Genomic DNA, 16,883 nt, shown 5'->3' with positions numbered 1-16,883 from the left:
TTCTCTTGAATAAATTCACCGTTGTCCTGTGGGTGAAAAAACAACAAAAAACCCTGCTTGTTCAAAGCGTCTATTTCACTATCTGTGGTGGCATAATGGCTGTCTTTGGCTGCGGGGTCTTAGGTTCTGTGTCCAAAGTTCCTTCCTTGCCTTTCTTCCGTGGAGGCTTTTTGATCGGGGTCTTCTTTGGCGTGGGGTCCCCTGCCTCTCCGACCCTGGAGCCATTTAAGTCCTGCTTCTCCGGGCTCTTGGTTTCGGGTGTCCCTGGGTCTGTAACGGGGGCCACCATCTTCTGGAGGTGGCTGGAGGTGGGAAGCAAGGGCTTGTTAGTCCCCTGGTGTCCTGGCGCGGTGGTCCTCTTGGCCTTCTGGGGAGGGGTGGGCTTCTCCCGGTGGGCCTGGGGGGTGGACAGGCCATTGGTCTTCACCAGGCCCGTCCCTTCGTTCCTGTTGATACTCTGGGTCTTCTCCTTCAGCTGGGCAGCCAGCAGCGTCGCTGCCTCTGAGTTCATATGAGGGTGGATGACCTTGGGGCTCTTGGGTGGCTCTTTGGGGCTCTCTGCCACTTTCTTGTCTGAGGAGCTGTGGAAGTTGCCGATCTTCTTGAGGGCGTTCTGCACCACCCCGTTGATGTGCTCCATGGGGTTGCTGTGGTCCTCCCCAGGCTTGCTGCCCCTGTGGGCCTTGTGTTTGCTGGGCGAGCCGTTGGCCTCGACTACCTTCCCGTCCAGGTGCCTGGGCTCCCTGCTCTTCTCCTTGGCCTGCTCTTTCATCCTCTGCCTCTCCTCGCTCTTGGCCGAGCCGTCGCTGGAGCTCCTCTTCTTCTCCTTGGGAACCGTTAACCCTTTCCCCTGCTGCTCCGGCTGGGGGCTCCCAGAGGCGTTGTTACCGTGGATCCATGACACCTTGGGCTTGGTGGAGGGGTCAGGCGGACGAGGTTTTGTCTTCCCGGGAGACGGCGGGGGCTTGCCGCTCCCTTTGACCTCTATGGTGACGGCGCCACCCGCGTCCTCCTCCTCCTTAGAGTGTTTGGAGAGGCGGGCGATGCGGGCGTAGAGGGCCCCTACGGCCGACTCGGAACCGCTGGTGGAGCCCTCGCTGTCGGAGGACTTGAGCAGCGGCAGCTCGCTCCCGTCCCCGGCGGGAGGCTTGGTGACGCTGGTGTCCTTCAGAGAGGTGTACTCCCCCGCGTCGTCCTCACCGGGGGCGGCTGCAGGCTTCTCAGACACAGGGTTGGGGCTGCTCTTGCCCTTACTCTCACTCAACGACTCTATGGAACAATGACAGAGAAAGCCGTGAGATTCATTTTGGGGAGCAAAACAACACAGTACAGTGGTACAATACAGGATAACTAGGACCATCCAGGTATACATAGTAATGACATAGTAAAAAATAGTAATTACACAGTAATAACCAATGAATTAGAGTTTGTTTCTTTTGGATTCATTTATAAGGCCAGTTACCAATTATGCAGAGTTATTTGATGTAAGTACCAGAAAGGAACCATTGTTACAACATAATTCCCTAGTAACTATTAAGTACACCAATGGGACAATACCATAAAATAAAGTGAACACTGTAATGCAAATCTATTTTGAGACCCTCTGTGCTCTGTTATTAAAATCACTATTTCTGGAGGGTTTTACTTCCACAAACTTTTACGGAACAGAAACTAATGGTGTTTTCCACAGAGTTACAAGTGAGTGAGTCATTACTTGGACGTGGGCCATATGCTGACTTTACCATTACCATTTCCTGTTTATGGTTTTACATCCACACAGGGTGAGGAACTGAGCTTGGATGGCACATGATAAGGAACTTGTTAACGAGTTATCTCCCTAATGATGTCTGCAGAAGTGTGAGTCAGTGTATAGTCATCTTGGGGGTATTTTTCTTCACACACACTTTGTGACAAACAAAAAAACAATATTGTGGGGGTGGGGGGGTCAGAGGTGTACGTGTGCATGCTTGCGTGAGAGTGTGTGCGAGATGTGTGTGTGTGTGTGTGTGTGTGTGTGTGCTACAGTGTGTGTTCCCGCGTAACGTGTTTATTTGTGAGGGGTAGCTAGGCAAATCACAGTGTTTGTTGACTCTGTTGATGACTCACCCTCGTGGGGCACGCAGTAGACGGGACCGTCGTCTCCGCTCTCGAAGGAGGAGAAAGACTCCTGAGAGGACCAGGAGGAGGGGGAGGGCTGCTCCGCCACAGAGGGGGGCTCGATGAAGCTGCAGTTGAAGGTGTTCTCCGGGTCGTGGTGGGCTACTGGGGGCGAGGGAGGGAAAACAAACAGAGAGCCGAAAGGTCAGTTAGAGGGGGACGGACGACCTCACTCAAGAACAACAGCAGCTCTGTTTTCCTCACATTGATTCCCAAGATGTTATGTGGAGGATATATACACACTCACACACACACACACACACACATACACACACACACACACACACACACACACACACACACTGTATATGTGTGCTATTTACACTCCAAACAAACTAGATATTGCAGATGAATGAGTTTCATTTTGGGTGTTATTTCAACTAGATAATGCTCCTTTTCCTTTTGCCAAATGTAGGTCAGTGCTCTCTCTGTCCTCCCTCTCTTTTCTCCCTCCCTCATCTTTAGATGTTGGTATTTTTTCTGCTGACCTCTCAGTCCCTGGACAGCTGTGGGCTGTGGGATGCTTGTGGTAAACTCTTCCCATCTGGCCAGAGACAGGGCTGTTAACTGGCTACATCAGATACGCTTGTTTGCACCCCCGTATACATTCATACGTTTGTTCTCTCTCCGCTATGCTAAACCCTCCCTGGACGATCCCTCAGGCTAAAACTGCAACCATGTCCAGAAACAACCCCAAGTCCCTTCACCCCCAGACTCTTGTGTAGATTCCTAAAAGGATTGAATACTGCTGCATACTGCTGGTACAAGCAATAATGGTAGTAGTTCCACTTCAGTGGAGGCTGGTGGAGGAAGAAATAATCGGAGGACGGGCTAATTGTATAATACATGGAATTGAATGGAACATGGGGTTTGATGCCATTCCACATTCCGTTCTATGCAATGAAAAGACCCTGTCCTCCAATTTCTTCCTCCACCAGCCTCCCCTGTTCCAACGTTGCCCTCCAATTTTTGGGCTGGATTATTCTTGTTCATGTGTGAGTGAGTCATACTTTCAGTCATAATTTCGAGACGTGTGTGCACTGTAGGGGGGTTGCTTCTGGACAAGTCTGGGTCTCTTTGAGAGGCTTTGAACTGTGAAATCTGGCATCAGTTAACAGCAACACAGGTGTGTGAATGCAGGAGCAGTCTATTCTTCTTACGGTGCCGTCGGGTTGAGGCTTTGTTGTTGGGGATTTCAACACACGACTGTGACTATTTGAGGATATCCTGCTGACTCAGGGTAAACGTGGCATCTGACTTCACTTTTCATCAGAAAATGACTAATTCTGTCTCTGGCCTGGTCGGGATGTTGATCCCAGACGACTTGCAATGGAACAATTACGATTGGGTGGTACCGTCAAAGAAATTAGCTCGGTTTAGATCTTTGTGGATTGTGGCAGTGACAACTGTTGGAAACAGTGCAACTGTATACAATGCGTCCGCCAAATATTTGTCCACAAATACAAACAAGAACATGCAAGAAAATAAGCTAACAGCTGCTTGTCTTTTAGTCAAATAATATTTCGCTCAAATTCAACTATGGTAATAAATAAACAGGGGTGGATGTTATGCAAAGTCGCTACCTCTCTAACCCCTCAGTAAAAGCCCTGCCACAGCAGGCTAGAATGGAGTTTGGACAATGTGTCGCTAGCAGACTGTCGCTAAACTCAGAGTCAACCAACAAACACATGCTCCGCCATTCTGCATTCTGTAGCTTTGATGCGACAGTGAACAACTGCTGTCCTTGGATGTATACACCCAGACTTCAGGGGGAGTGGACGCCACTGAGAGACCACCTTAGATCCAGGCTGTCCGACAACAGTGCATTTCTGACGAGCCCCAGCTGCATAGCCGTGTCACAGCTGCGCAGGCCTAGCTCTTCTACGTACAGCAGGTGGCCCAGCTCCAAAGCACTTTTCACGAGGAGGCGCTCGGACACACAGAGTGGGACAATGGAGAGGGGGAGAGCGAGGCATAGGGTGGTGTTTAGGGCGTGGAATAAATATGCTCAGAATGGAATGACAAACTATAAGCACAGTACTGTCGAAGAGCCAGGGTTTTATAGTATGTATGGGAGGGGAGGTGCGTGTGTGTGTGGGGGGGGGGGGGGGGGGGAGAGGGCTGTTTGGTGGGAGTTTTTGTGTAGCAACAGTGTATACGTTCTATGTGAAAGAGCAAATGTTTTCTTCCCCTCCAATCCCCGGTCCTTCTTTCCTTTTGTCTGCTACATCTGTTGCCATTGACCCCGGTGTGGATAAATCACAGGTCTGACACGGCTGGGGTAAATTTGGCCACTTCCTGTTTCAGGCCCAGTGGGCCCCCTTTGGAATGCGTGTGCAGGACTGCGGAGCCCCAGTGAGGGTAGGGTTTCAGAACGCTGGCAGGCCATGCTTCTGTGGGCAGGCAATGTGGAAAGCAGAGCGGCTGGCTCTGGACTAGACAGAGGGGAAGAGACAGGCTGACCAGTTCTCTCATCCTAAACAAGACAGGGGCTAAGCAATTGGGAGACTGAGGGAAAAAAAAAAAATAATAGTTTCTTTCTCCACGTTACCATGTAAATCTAGGGCAGAAAAACTTCGAGAGAGAACGGAAACCCCATTTTGTCTAGCCAGACTCGCAAAGGGATAGTTTGTGATACTTGATTTGTTTGATTCGAAAATGGACAAGACATGATATCTTTGTATACGAGAAAGAAAGGGTTTGATTGTCTGAAAGGAAGTCTGACATTTAACAAAATGGCGTTTTCATTGCTGCTGGCAAATTGTTTTTAAGTTTACAGTTAACTTTGAGCATGTTTGTGAAAATTCCTCTTAGTGTCCCAACACAAGATGACAAAGACAACACTGTTTCGGTGTCTTTTTTTACGCAGGCACAATGTAGACAGCTGCTTGCTTAAATAATCAGCCGAATAACTGGGGAAGCACATGCTACTCAGTCGTGAAGAAGAAGCGAGGTCACCATTCTTTAACTCCTTCAACACCACGCTGCTTTTAAATGACCCCTTTAAAGTGTTATATTACACTGCACTGCAACGATGACAAAGTCCACAAAATAGTTAAGACATTTCTCCTTCTAGAACAGATTCAAGAATAGATAAGACCTTCCTGCATTGAGAGGCAGTCCAGATAGTCATGATTCAATATATATATCCCCAGTTCGGACAAAGCATGCTATACAAATAGAGGCAATAGAGGCCTGTAGAATGCTACAAAAATAGAGGCCTTGTCTAGACCTCTGGACGGACAATAGAGATGCCTTCAGTGTGTAGTAGTAGTCTTCTTTAGATTGACCTGGTCACCGACACCCCTATAACCCGACCACAAGACCTCCACACGGCAGCTCCACGTTGACACAAACAAAGCTGCCTTTGATAGAGTATCACTCAGCACCTCGGCTACAAGCACCACTGACCTTTTTTTAATAACACAGCCTTCAGCCGAGGAGGAACTTTCTTAGAGAAGGAGGGAAATGAGTAAAGAAAAGAGCAAAAAATGGCCCCGTTTAGGGCTGTAATAATATGAACACATGGCATTTAAGGGTGCCAAGAATAATAAGGCCTGCAACCAGTACATTCCTTTCAAATGAAACCCCATACCCGCTTGGCAGCCGCAGTCCACTTTTCAACCCTATTCATTGTCTGAAAAACCCACTCCACGCAAAAGACAGTACCCCTGACGCTCACTTAGGAGTTGAGGAGGCTTGCAATGACACAGAAAACCTCATCTGAATATGCCCCTGTGTTGTGTTGTATATGTTGTATGTTGAATGTATTACATGTGGAGAGTATGTTTATGCAATTGTGGTCTGAAATGGCCTTAATTGCCCCGCAGAGGGTTAACAAAGTCATATTGGATTGAATCTAACTGAGTAAGACGCTTTTAAGCACAAACAAACACAACGATGGGCGGTCCATGTCGAGAACAGCAGCTTTTTGGCTCGGGGCTTGACTGCGTTGAGGCTACATCATGGGGAGAGTTTGGGGCTTACCGACTACTTTGGGCAGCTTCTGTCGCCGGAGAGGAATCCGGGGGAGTTTAGTGCTGATGCGGCTGAATCGTCCACACAGGATGCGCTTGGCTTTTTTGCTGTTGGTAGAGTTGTCTTGGTCAGGACTGAAAGAGGGATGACGCCATGGAAAACATACTAAATTAACCACACACACAACATATCCAAATGTGGGTGAGCTTGAAGGCACCATGGGCTACTGACAATTCAATACTAACCCATTATTGACTTGTAATACATCATATTCTAGTACTACTACTGTAGTACTACTACTTCTATGGGCTAAACATTACTATGGGATCAAATAGTCTGTCTGGTCTGTCTGGTATGTCTGTCTGGTCTGTCTGTCTGTCTGTCTGTCTGTCTGCCCGTCTGGTCTGCCTGTCTGCTGGTCTGTCTGGTCTGCCTGTCTGCTGGTCTGTCTGGTCTGTCTGGTTTGTCTGTCTGTCTGTCTGTCTGTTTGGTCTGCCTGTCTGTTGGTCTGTCTGGTCTGTCTGGTTTGTCTGTCTGTCTGTCTGTCTGGTCTGTCTGTCTGTCTGTCTGTCTGTCTGCTGTCTGTCTGGTCTGCCTGTCTGTCTGTCTGGTCTGCCTGTCTGTTGGTCTGCCTGGTCTGTCTGTCTGTCTGTCTGTCTGTCTGGTCTGCCTGTCTGTCTGTCTGTTGGTCTGTCTGGTCTGTCTGTCTGACTGTCTGCCTGGTCTGTCTGGCGGTTTGTCCATCTGTCTGTTCTGTCTGGTCTGTCTGTCTGTCTGTCTGTTGGTCTGCCTGTCTATTGGTCTGTCTGGTCTGTTGGTCTGTCTGTCTGTTGGTCCGCCTGTCTGTTGGTCACTCACTTGTGGTCATCTTTATTCCGACAGAGACAGCAGCAGCACAGCAGTGAGAGGAGGACAATGAGGAGAAAGGAGACTAGGGTTCCTGCTGCGATCACACCCATCCGCTGGTTGGGCTCTGAAAGAAGAAGAAGAAGAAGAAGAAGAAGAAGAAGATCAAGAACAAGAACAAGAACAAGAACAAGGGATGTCAGGGTGTGTTTGTACCTCGCTGGTACTGTTGTGTTCAGACTGCTGGTGCAGTGCCACCTAACCCCCATCCTTCCCTCACCCCCTCCGCTACACTCCCTACAGCATAACTCAGGTTAACATCACTACCACAATGATTTATTAGTGCCCCTCCCTGTCCGAGCTGGCTACATCTGCTATCTTGCATAAGCATCTATCTATCCGCTACACAGTATAGACTCTACTGCTGTGCAGATGACAAGAGCAGTGAGATAAGCTATTAGTAAGCAGCTAAATACTGGTGGCCCCGGGTCCCTGCACTGTCACATAAGACCATGATGGATAGATGAGTGGCCTGGGTGTGGCGTGTAAGCACTCTGTGTTCACAGCTGGATAAAGGAAGGGACTGTCGAGCCGAAAGCCTGACCCGATGACATCACCACCGCTTCCCAACATGTCCATTTGTCGAAACCTCTGGTGACCCGGTTTCCTTACCCCCGCCCCACGCCCTCACCCCGCCCCCCCCCATTGCTGCTTCAATCCCTCCACTTTTCCTCCAGCCTTCCCCTCGGCCCTCTTTCTCTCTCGCTTCTTTCTCTCTCTCTCTCTATCTTTCTCTACTATCCTTCCTTTTTTATTTCCCTCTCTTTCCGGATGGACAGGAACACAGCCAACAAACACAGCCGTAAAAAAACGGACAACGGTCTGGAAACGCCATCAAGTCCCACAATGTTAGCTCCACAACACAGTGAGCTGGACAGACATGTGTGCTAACGCTCATTGTCCATATCCAACTCAGAGACATTCTATGCACCAGCGTCACCGCTAGCAACTGGCTATTTAGGCGGACAAACAGTTCAAGCGGGGTTTTCAGAGGTTTCGAGGAGTGCACACATTTGCTCTGGATTTGGTCTGTGACTATTGTTTTGGTTAGTGTAGGGAGGGGTGTATTTTTTGTTTGTTGAGATCCTCATATTCTGGGGGGGGGGGGGGGCACTTTCTTTGCATTTCACCCTCCTTTCAACACAATGCCAACTCCTCCTTGTCTTGTAGAATCACCGCCCTCGAATCAATGACCTAAGATGTGTTAAGCTCATAACATTCTCCGAAATGTCTTAAACTTAACAGAACACAGACAGAGAGAGAGAGTGGTTTTCTTACGTAGGTTGCAGGCCCCAGATACTGGGTTGCAGTTCTTGTCGTGACAGGAGCAGGTCTGGGCACAGTTCACTCCGAACTGACCCATCTGACAGGTCATATTGCAACTGGAATGGGGAGAAGACAAACATGGGCTGCCTTACTCTGTCAATACAGTACATGTAATGATACTAATGGGATGAAAAAAGTGAATGAACTGCTGGATAAAAAAAAGTAAGTGAATGAACTACAATGTCTACATGTCAACTGAATTAACTATAATGTCTAAGACACAGTTAAAACTACGGCAATGCACTACTAAGGCTAGGGAGATGTCCTCTCTGTGTATTGTAGCGGTGAGGTAAAACATAAACAAGAAGATGTTTTCGTGAGAGGAGGCATGCCCGTGACTTACTAGGTCCCATAAAAGCCCGGGTCACACAGACACTCTCCGGTGGCCACGTGACAAACGCCGTTAAAACAGTGGCTGCAGTCGTTCTCACAGTTATCCCCGTACGTTCCGTTGGGGCAGCGTACCTCACACCTACCATAGGCACACACACCACAGGAATGTCATGATTACAGACATCATCAGAAGCTGGGGATCACGTCCCACTACTGTTATTATCACAGCATGCCATGCGAGGAGAACGGTTGGTACTGTAGGTAATGGCTAAAAGTCTTTCAAATAATGCTTTCAAGTCTTTGGAAATTGTAGGACAGGGGGTTTACAGGGTTGGACATGCTGCACACAACAAATGGACGACAAATAATGACTACTGAATACAATATAGAACATTTACACGTGATTAAGATGTCACGATTCAGCAATACATTCTATGTTTTTCATGTCATGTTCAGTGGCCGAAAAACCATGGATTAGCAACAATCCAATCTCTCAACAATCTCTTCTTTTCCACACCTAGATAACTCTAGTGACCTCTCACCTGTCCCCGATCCAGCCGGGGTTGCAGTGGGAGCACTTCCCATCGATGCGGTTACAGAAATGTCCGTCTTTACACGGGGGGCACACGTCCTCACAGTTTTCCCCGAAAAAGCCTGGCAGGCACGTCTGGTCACACTTGGTCCCGTTCCAACCCCTTTCGCAGGTCACACAGCGGCCCTCCGTCACCTTACAGGGCTGCTGCCCTTTACAGTGGCCACACCTGGGGACAGACAGACGGAAGGTTCATCATGTTCATGTTTTCGGAGCAGCATGGCACATGACGGGTGACACATTGACAGTGCGTGTCAGGCAATACTATGGGTGACTAGTGTGTGTCATTTGAAGTGGCGTCTTCACATTAAACATTCCTTTAGTTGCTATGATTTGCTAACTTTCCCTGGTACATTCATGTGCGTTGGTTCCACAAATCTTCGCGACGCATCGCAGATAAACAAATCTCACACATTTTGACGGTGGTAAAATGCGGAAATATAATTTAATATGCGCTGTCAAAATGTCACTCATGCTGTACTAGCGTTTGGATGTGGGTGTTTTCTTCTTTTATGTGGAGAATGAATATGGGGTTATTCAACTGTGTTTAAAAGGAGCGCCGCAGGCTCTGGGGAAGGTAAATCACTTAACCTGAATTGCTTTAGCATATTGGATGATTATTATGGGATAATGGGAATACCAATTCTCTAGCCTCAACATGTTAGAATGCGTTAAGGGTTATCAGCTGCAGCATATATCACATTGTATTTCCATTAAAGAACCGCAAAACCCACACCGTAACACTTGATCATACAACAGACCCGAACATTACACGCTTGGCTTTAGATTCTGCTTTAATGACAAATGTACGTTTTCTAGCGCAGTCGAAACTGCCACATGTTCTGTCCGTGTTTTTTTCCCTCACCTGTTCCTACAGTTCTGTCCGTAGAAACCGGCGGGACACGGTTCCCTGCAGAACTTCCCGCGGTACCCTGGGGTGCAGGTACACGTCCCGTCGTTCTGGTTGCACTTCCCGTGGATGCACTGGCAGTAGCGCTCGCACCGCGGGCCCCACAGCCTCTCGCGGCACAGACACCGGCCCGTGAACTGCTCGCACGGCGAGTTGTTACAGTTACACGGGATGGCGCAGTTCCTCCCTGACCATCCCGGGTTGCAGTTACAGCGGCCCGAGGTCTGGTCGCAGACGGAGTTGATGCTGCAGTAGCAGTTGTTGGCACACTGGGGGCCCCAGAAGCCAGGGTGGCACGCACACTTCCCTGTGTCCTGGTCACACTTGCCCTTTTGGCAGAGACAGGCTTTCTCGCAGTTGGGCCCCCAGCGGTTGGGGTTGCAGGTGCATTGGCCCGTCACGTCGTCACAGTGGCCGTTGGGGAAGCACTGGCACTTCCCCTTGCAGTCCGGACCCCAGAACTGGGTAGGGCATTCTGGGAAAAAAAGATGAGGAAGTCATACTGTATCATCAGCATAATATGGCCGAGAGCCTCACAAGCATCAGATAATGCCTTTCATTTCATTAGTGTATAATCTCTTTTTGATGACTTATTTTCGTTACAAAAGTATTAAAACTACTGCATTGCTAGTTTAGTATGACATCAGTCTCTTCTATAGCCCCAAACTCAACAGAAGCGGTTTGAGCGGAAGGTTTGGAACATTTGAGGAGACAAGAGAAGAGGTGCTTACTGGTGTCACAACTGGCTCCGAAATATCCATGGCGACAACGGCATTCGTTGGGCCTGACGCACACCTCGTTCTCATTACACGTGAAGTTGCCTTCACAGAGAGCTAGGGAGAGGAAATAAGTACTCACTGTACAGGTCCATACAGTTGATTGAATAACAACAACATGTATTAACAGTGCCTAAATAAGGACGATACTGAATGTTATAGATACGTACGTGTCAAACATTCATTTCCTTGCTGTCCCCACCCTATGCAGCAGACCACACCTGTGGAGGACCTGAAACAGAGGGGAAAGAAACAAAGTGTCAGTAAGAAGAAGATAAGACAGCTTATCCCCCCCCCTCTCGATAATATGAATAATAAGATTTTTTGTATTATTACTTTTATTATAATGTTTTAATAATGTTTACTAACGTGTTTTCATGTATTGTGTAGCCTATTTATAATAACAAAGTGGGCTCTGTACCATCATTTTGTGAGAGAAAGAGAGAGAGAGACACACACACACACACACACACACACACACACACACACACACAAACACACACACACACACACACACACACACACACACACACACACACACACCAGCTCTATAGTTCCTTTCTTTCACACATCTTTCACACTTCTCCTTTCATGTGGCCACTGAATACTCAAGATGTCAGTGGGGTATTTGTGCTGTTTCCATATGCATTGCATATGCATATCACTGTATGACAGCGGTGCGAACTGGTGATGGCCCAAAAAGGTCACAATTGGGTGCTAAATTGCTACATGGATAGCGCTAGTGTTGCACTTATGAAGAACAAGGAGACTTCACTGGGGCATTATACTTTATGTTTAGTTTATTCTGAAAGAATAATATAAATAAAAAAAGATGAGTCTCGGGGTAACTTCCAACTGAGGTATAACAACATATACAATAATCAACAATTCACAATAAGCATATTCATTCTTAATACAAAATATCTTATTGTAAACATTACTTAATCTAATTCCCATATTGCCAAATCACTGATTCTCCTTTCTTCATCCATACATCTTTGAAATGAAAACTAAGATTCGCAAGTAGTTGACCCATTAAACCAACTGGGAGATGGGAGTGCAGTCGACCGTCTGACCAGGGTCAGCCAAACCACCATTTCTCTCAAATAAAAAGCCTGCTGAGATAAACTGCTGGTTAAAGGCTTTACTTATCAAAATGTTCTCTCTAATGAGGCCAGAGTCTGACAAAACGTCTTTAGGTAGTTTTAATTGTTTTCCAAAAGTGTGTAGGATCACCAGCAGAATCCAAGATAGCACTTAGTAAGTAGCTTGATTTAGCTTTCTTCATTGATACGCTACCGGACAAACCCATCTCAATTCTTCCAGTTTTTATTGAAATGTAAAATGCAAAAATGTCATCAGCAAATCACTCAATTAGTTGAATTGACTTCATCTTAATGCAAGGATAATAGTTTATGTAATTTTAGAGGGGAGCCTTGGGGATATTTTGTTTCAGATTCTTCCAGTCCAATTCAATCCAATTCTCCCATCTTGGCGCCCATAAAACATTTATCATGGACAACATCTGGGCCAAATTTGGTGCTTTCGGAAGAATCTGAACCAAACAGCCCTCATAATTCCCTAAGGCCCTCCACTATTTTGGAATTAAAATCATAAGATATTTTTTGAATAATTTGTATTATTATATATAGGGTGTCTGAGGAATCAATTATACACTGTGTGGATCAGGTTGTCATTACAACATGAGGGGTAAACAATAACAAATTGATGGGGGTATCTGTTATAGAGTACAATACAATACAGTACAACATATCCTACGTGTGCCTGGATAGCTCTAGCACCAACGGTGGTCTAATGATGATGCATGTGTAAGTAGTGGCGGCCCTGACCTTAACACCTGCATAATTTACTTTGAAAACAGGTGGCTTACCGTGACTGTTCTCCACCTGTTTGGAAGTGTAGCTAGCTGCCTGTAGCTAAAAGTTACTTTAACACTAGAACAGCCATGAGATATGTGCGTTCTACCACCCAGTATCCTTACATTTTCAAAATCACATCAGGATAAGCTAATATAAAGCTATTTTGCCGTTTTTCTGTGTAGGAAGCAGGCTAATTTACAAGCGGCCAACTAGTGGTCGTTGTGTGTAAATAGCAGCTTGAGCATTGTAAAGACGGTCATTTGACCCCCGAGGCGGCTCTTTTAGTAGGTAAAAAAGGCACGGCTGTGTTAACAGCAATGGAGTTTACCCGACAGAGCAGACAGGAAGATGTTAGCTCGCGTATCATGTGACTTGGATGAGACGTAGACCCCCCCCCCACCCCTATTTTGAGGTAAAAACTGAATTTCACTGAAAGGTGACAAGTTTGCAACCCTAGAATGACTATAAATACCACCATACTCCCCATCAATATCCTTATTCCCGGCGCCCTTAACCCTAACCTTGTTGAAACCAGGCATAAGGCAGCATGGCTTAAGGCAGCATGACAACAACATGATTTGGAGTCTACATGAGACTATCTTAACCCTGACCTCGCCCAGCCTGTCAGTAGCCAACACTCACATTGCGTGTATGCTTTGAAGTGTTAACCCTAGGAGATTATGTATAGTGGGACAACAGACAGTTCAGTCAGGCTTGATTAGCAGCACTGCTAAGGATAGCTAGTAAGTATGCTGGACTGCAGGGAGTACTGTATCAGAGGAGGAGGAGTGTGAGATTACTCGAGTCATGGCAGCTCGGTTTGAAGCGAGGCCTGGCCTGTCAGGAAAGGACAGATGCTTCTCCTCTTCCTCCCACGCCTGTGACCTCCGGAAGGCCCTCGCCACACTTTAACTTCCTCTGATGTGTTTGGGGCAAGTCAGAGAGCATACACTACTGACTTATAAACGGGTGCGAACACACACACACACACACACACACACACACACACACACATACACACAGATACACAGACAAACACACACACACACACAGATACACACACACACACACACACACACACACACACACACACACACACACACACACAAATACACATACAAATACACATACACACACACAAACACAAACACACTCTAAAACCAGGCGTGTGTTAAAAAAACTGCAACTCTAACTGCTTCTGTTCTTTCTCAAAGCTAGGCCTGTCACACAGAGGGAGGTGGGGTCTGGGTGGTATGGGGCAGATTTAACATCTATATAATTAGGTTTATATATGCAAGCAAAGCTTAAACATGCATATAGAGATGTGTGGTTACATTGCTACTAGCCACGGCATGAAACTTTTTGCAAAATATACATCAAATGTTTTTCAGTGGAGCATTCCTAAGGCGGTGTTATTAAAGTGTGACACTGTAGGCGTGTTGATGTACCACATTCTCCATGTATGGGGTTGACCCTGTTTGACCCTTGACCCACAGAACAATCCATCACAGCTCTAAAGAAGTCCGATTGTGTCCATTGAGGGACTAATTAGATGTTTGGAGTCAAAGCAGGACTCACATTTGTCTTTCATTACTAAAATCAAACTTTAACGACCACATCTGTGTTGCTGAACACTTCAATGGGTGCTCTATTGCTGCGTCACTCATTCAATAACACTATTTTTGTGTGTTCGCTGGCAAAACGAGATCGACATCGGCATCATTCCACATTTCTGGGTTTGCTTTGTAAATCTCACTTTCCCACATGCTATTTCTATCAATTGAGTACTGACAAACAATGAGTGTTCAAGACGTGCGAATTCACATAGAAACTAATGTTGATGTAGTCAACTGGTCCACAACATTCAGTGAGTTGATTTAGCAACATGAGGACACAGTTAGGAAATGCTGACCAGAGATGATAAATGCACAACTACTTCCCTCGATTCTTCATGTGACTCAAGCCAGTAAAAGATAAAAACAAAATGCACAAATGAGTGAAAATGACAGGGGTGGTTCACTGCAAGAACACAAGAAAGCCAGTAAAACCTAAGAATAGGAATGTGGTTGCCATTGTAAATTGAGAGTGGGGCCAGTGTTAGTTATAAGGAATAAGGGTTGAGAGACTTTACCATCAGCAATACTACTGTATAGGGTAAGCACTGAGACTGTACCAATGATCCTAATTGTCAATATACTGTATAGTAAATGGCCTTCAAACTAACTGCAGGCACTTGCAACAAGTAAAAGAAAAGAAAAGAAACCAGAGATAGATACGTCTTGGTCCATGAGATGAATGTCTGTGTCTTATGACAGGATGTTTGACCGTGACTATATTGATTACAGCAGGCAGGGCCCAGGGGTAGAGGCCTATTTGTGTCACTGACGGCTGGTCTATTATGAAGGTTTTGACCTCTGATCGAACACAAGGATGTCAACACAGTACATCCCACACCACTGGGTTCATTGGACCAAGATCCAGTTCATGTGGAATTGTGTGAAATGATGTGTCAAAAACACGGTGCTATATCAAGCATTCTTTTTGACCACTATGAAACAGTCTCTTGCAATTACATAATGTTCTAATTAGGTAACATACTGTAGCCTATAGAACAGCATAGATCTTATTACTGGAAAAGAGCTTCGATGTGATCTGAATGGCATTGCAATAGACACAACAACGTCAAATATTAAGACTGACACTGAGATCTCTGATGACAGAGAAAGTCCTACATACAAGCATTGTAATTGTTCTTGCCCTATTTCTATGTTGTTATTGTCATCATTGATGATGCCACGACTTCAGTCCAAGTCACTCAATAGTAGCGCCCCCTATCGAACATAGTGGGTAGTACACACTGTTCCAGATGTAAGATTCGCATCTGGATGGCAGCTCGTATGGACTCCTCCTTCTGTGAGAAGTTATGCATAGGAAAAGAACTGTGATCGAGTCTGAACGATTGGAATTATTAAACGTTAAGGGAAACAAACTGCAATAGCCTAAACTAATCTTTAAAAAAAGGCTTTTGAATGAATCGCACATATCAGTAAACAAAGTACATGAATTCAGAATAGAAAACAGAAATGAACAATCAACAAAAACAACTAGGCTGTACGGTATTGAGTGTGATAGGGGAAGACAACTCATTTTCTTTTTCGACAGAACCGTTATTCCGTAGGATGCATTACTTACCCTGGTAATTTGCATACATTCCTGCCTTTGGGATTGAGTTCTTGGCTGAGACTCGAACCAAAAAATAAACAAACCACAACAATAACTGCAAACGTGTTCTTCAATTCCATTGTAGTAGAAACAGCATCCTTCTAGACGCCTCTTTGACTTTTGCTCAACATTCCTGCCCTCCAGAAAATATTCTTTTTTTTGCAGTATGTATATTGTATTTTAATCCACAGCGCCGGGCTTGTAGTTATGGACGAATACTTTCGATGGTTTTATCCAAACATAATAAAATCCAGTTTCCAGAGGGAGAAAGGCTTGACTGCCGTCTACGCCATCGACGTATCCAACATTTGAAAGAAAGTGTGTTTGCGACACCGATCCCAACAGAGCGCACTTCCCAAGGAGTTAGAAAGCCCAACGTTTAGCACGCAATTGGGTTTGGGTCTCCTCAATGGATGACTTTCCTTCATTGCTGAGTCGTAGTACACGTTTATCAATTCCATACATATTCAGAATAGCGGAGAAGAAAAGACGCATGGTGAAAGTTGAGAGGTCCAGTCATCCCCCGACAATATGTAACTGCCTATAATATTGTCAACAACCATAACTTCACACCACGAATCATAGGCTATATGTTTTGCTCCCAGCTGCTATGTCAAAAGAAAAAGTAGAAAGAAAGAAAGAAAGCGGCTTTTCTCAAAAGTTTAGTACCATTTTTTAAAAAGTTCGTCTTTTTTTTGTCTAATAAAAATGGTCTCTTTACTCAATGTCCTCTCTTCTTGCGCTGTCAGGAGTGGCAGAGGGACATTCCTGATGTGTTACTCTGTCCTTGGCCATGGTTACAC

At 46.0% G+C, this 16,883-nt stretch overlaps 1 protein-coding gene across 1 annotated transcript; it reads right to left on the bottom strand.

Annotated features, from left to right (window-relative positions):
• Window positions 1-70: 70 nt before the first annotated feature.
• Window positions 71-16,175, bottom strand: scarf2 (scavenger receptor class F, member 2; the record flags this gene model as incomplete). Its single annotated transcript, XM_080530589.1, has 11 exons — window positions 16,051-16,175; window positions 11,149-11,210; window positions 10,934-11,035; window positions 10,158-10,677; window positions 9,243-9,461; window positions 8,711-8,839; window positions 8,320-8,423; window positions 6,994-7,108; window positions 6,145-6,269; window positions 2,107-2,262; window positions 71-1,269 (listed from the first exon to the last, which is right to left on the bottom strand). The coding sequence occupies exons 1-11, from the start codon at window positions 16,158-16,160 to the stop codon at window positions 71-73; spliced, it is 2,841 nt and encodes a 946-aa protein (XP_080386715.1). The 5' UTR covers window positions 16,161-16,175.
• Window positions 16,176-16,883: the final 708 nt, after the last annotated feature.

Source organism: Nansenia antarctica, assembly GCF_963989245.1.
Source record: "Nansenia antarctica genome assembly, chromosome: 5".
Lineage (NCBI taxonomy): Eukaryota > Metazoa > Chordata > Actinopteri > Argentiniformes > Microstomatidae > Nansenia > Nansenia antarctica.
This window is presented reverse-complemented; position numbering and strand designations above follow the sequence as displayed.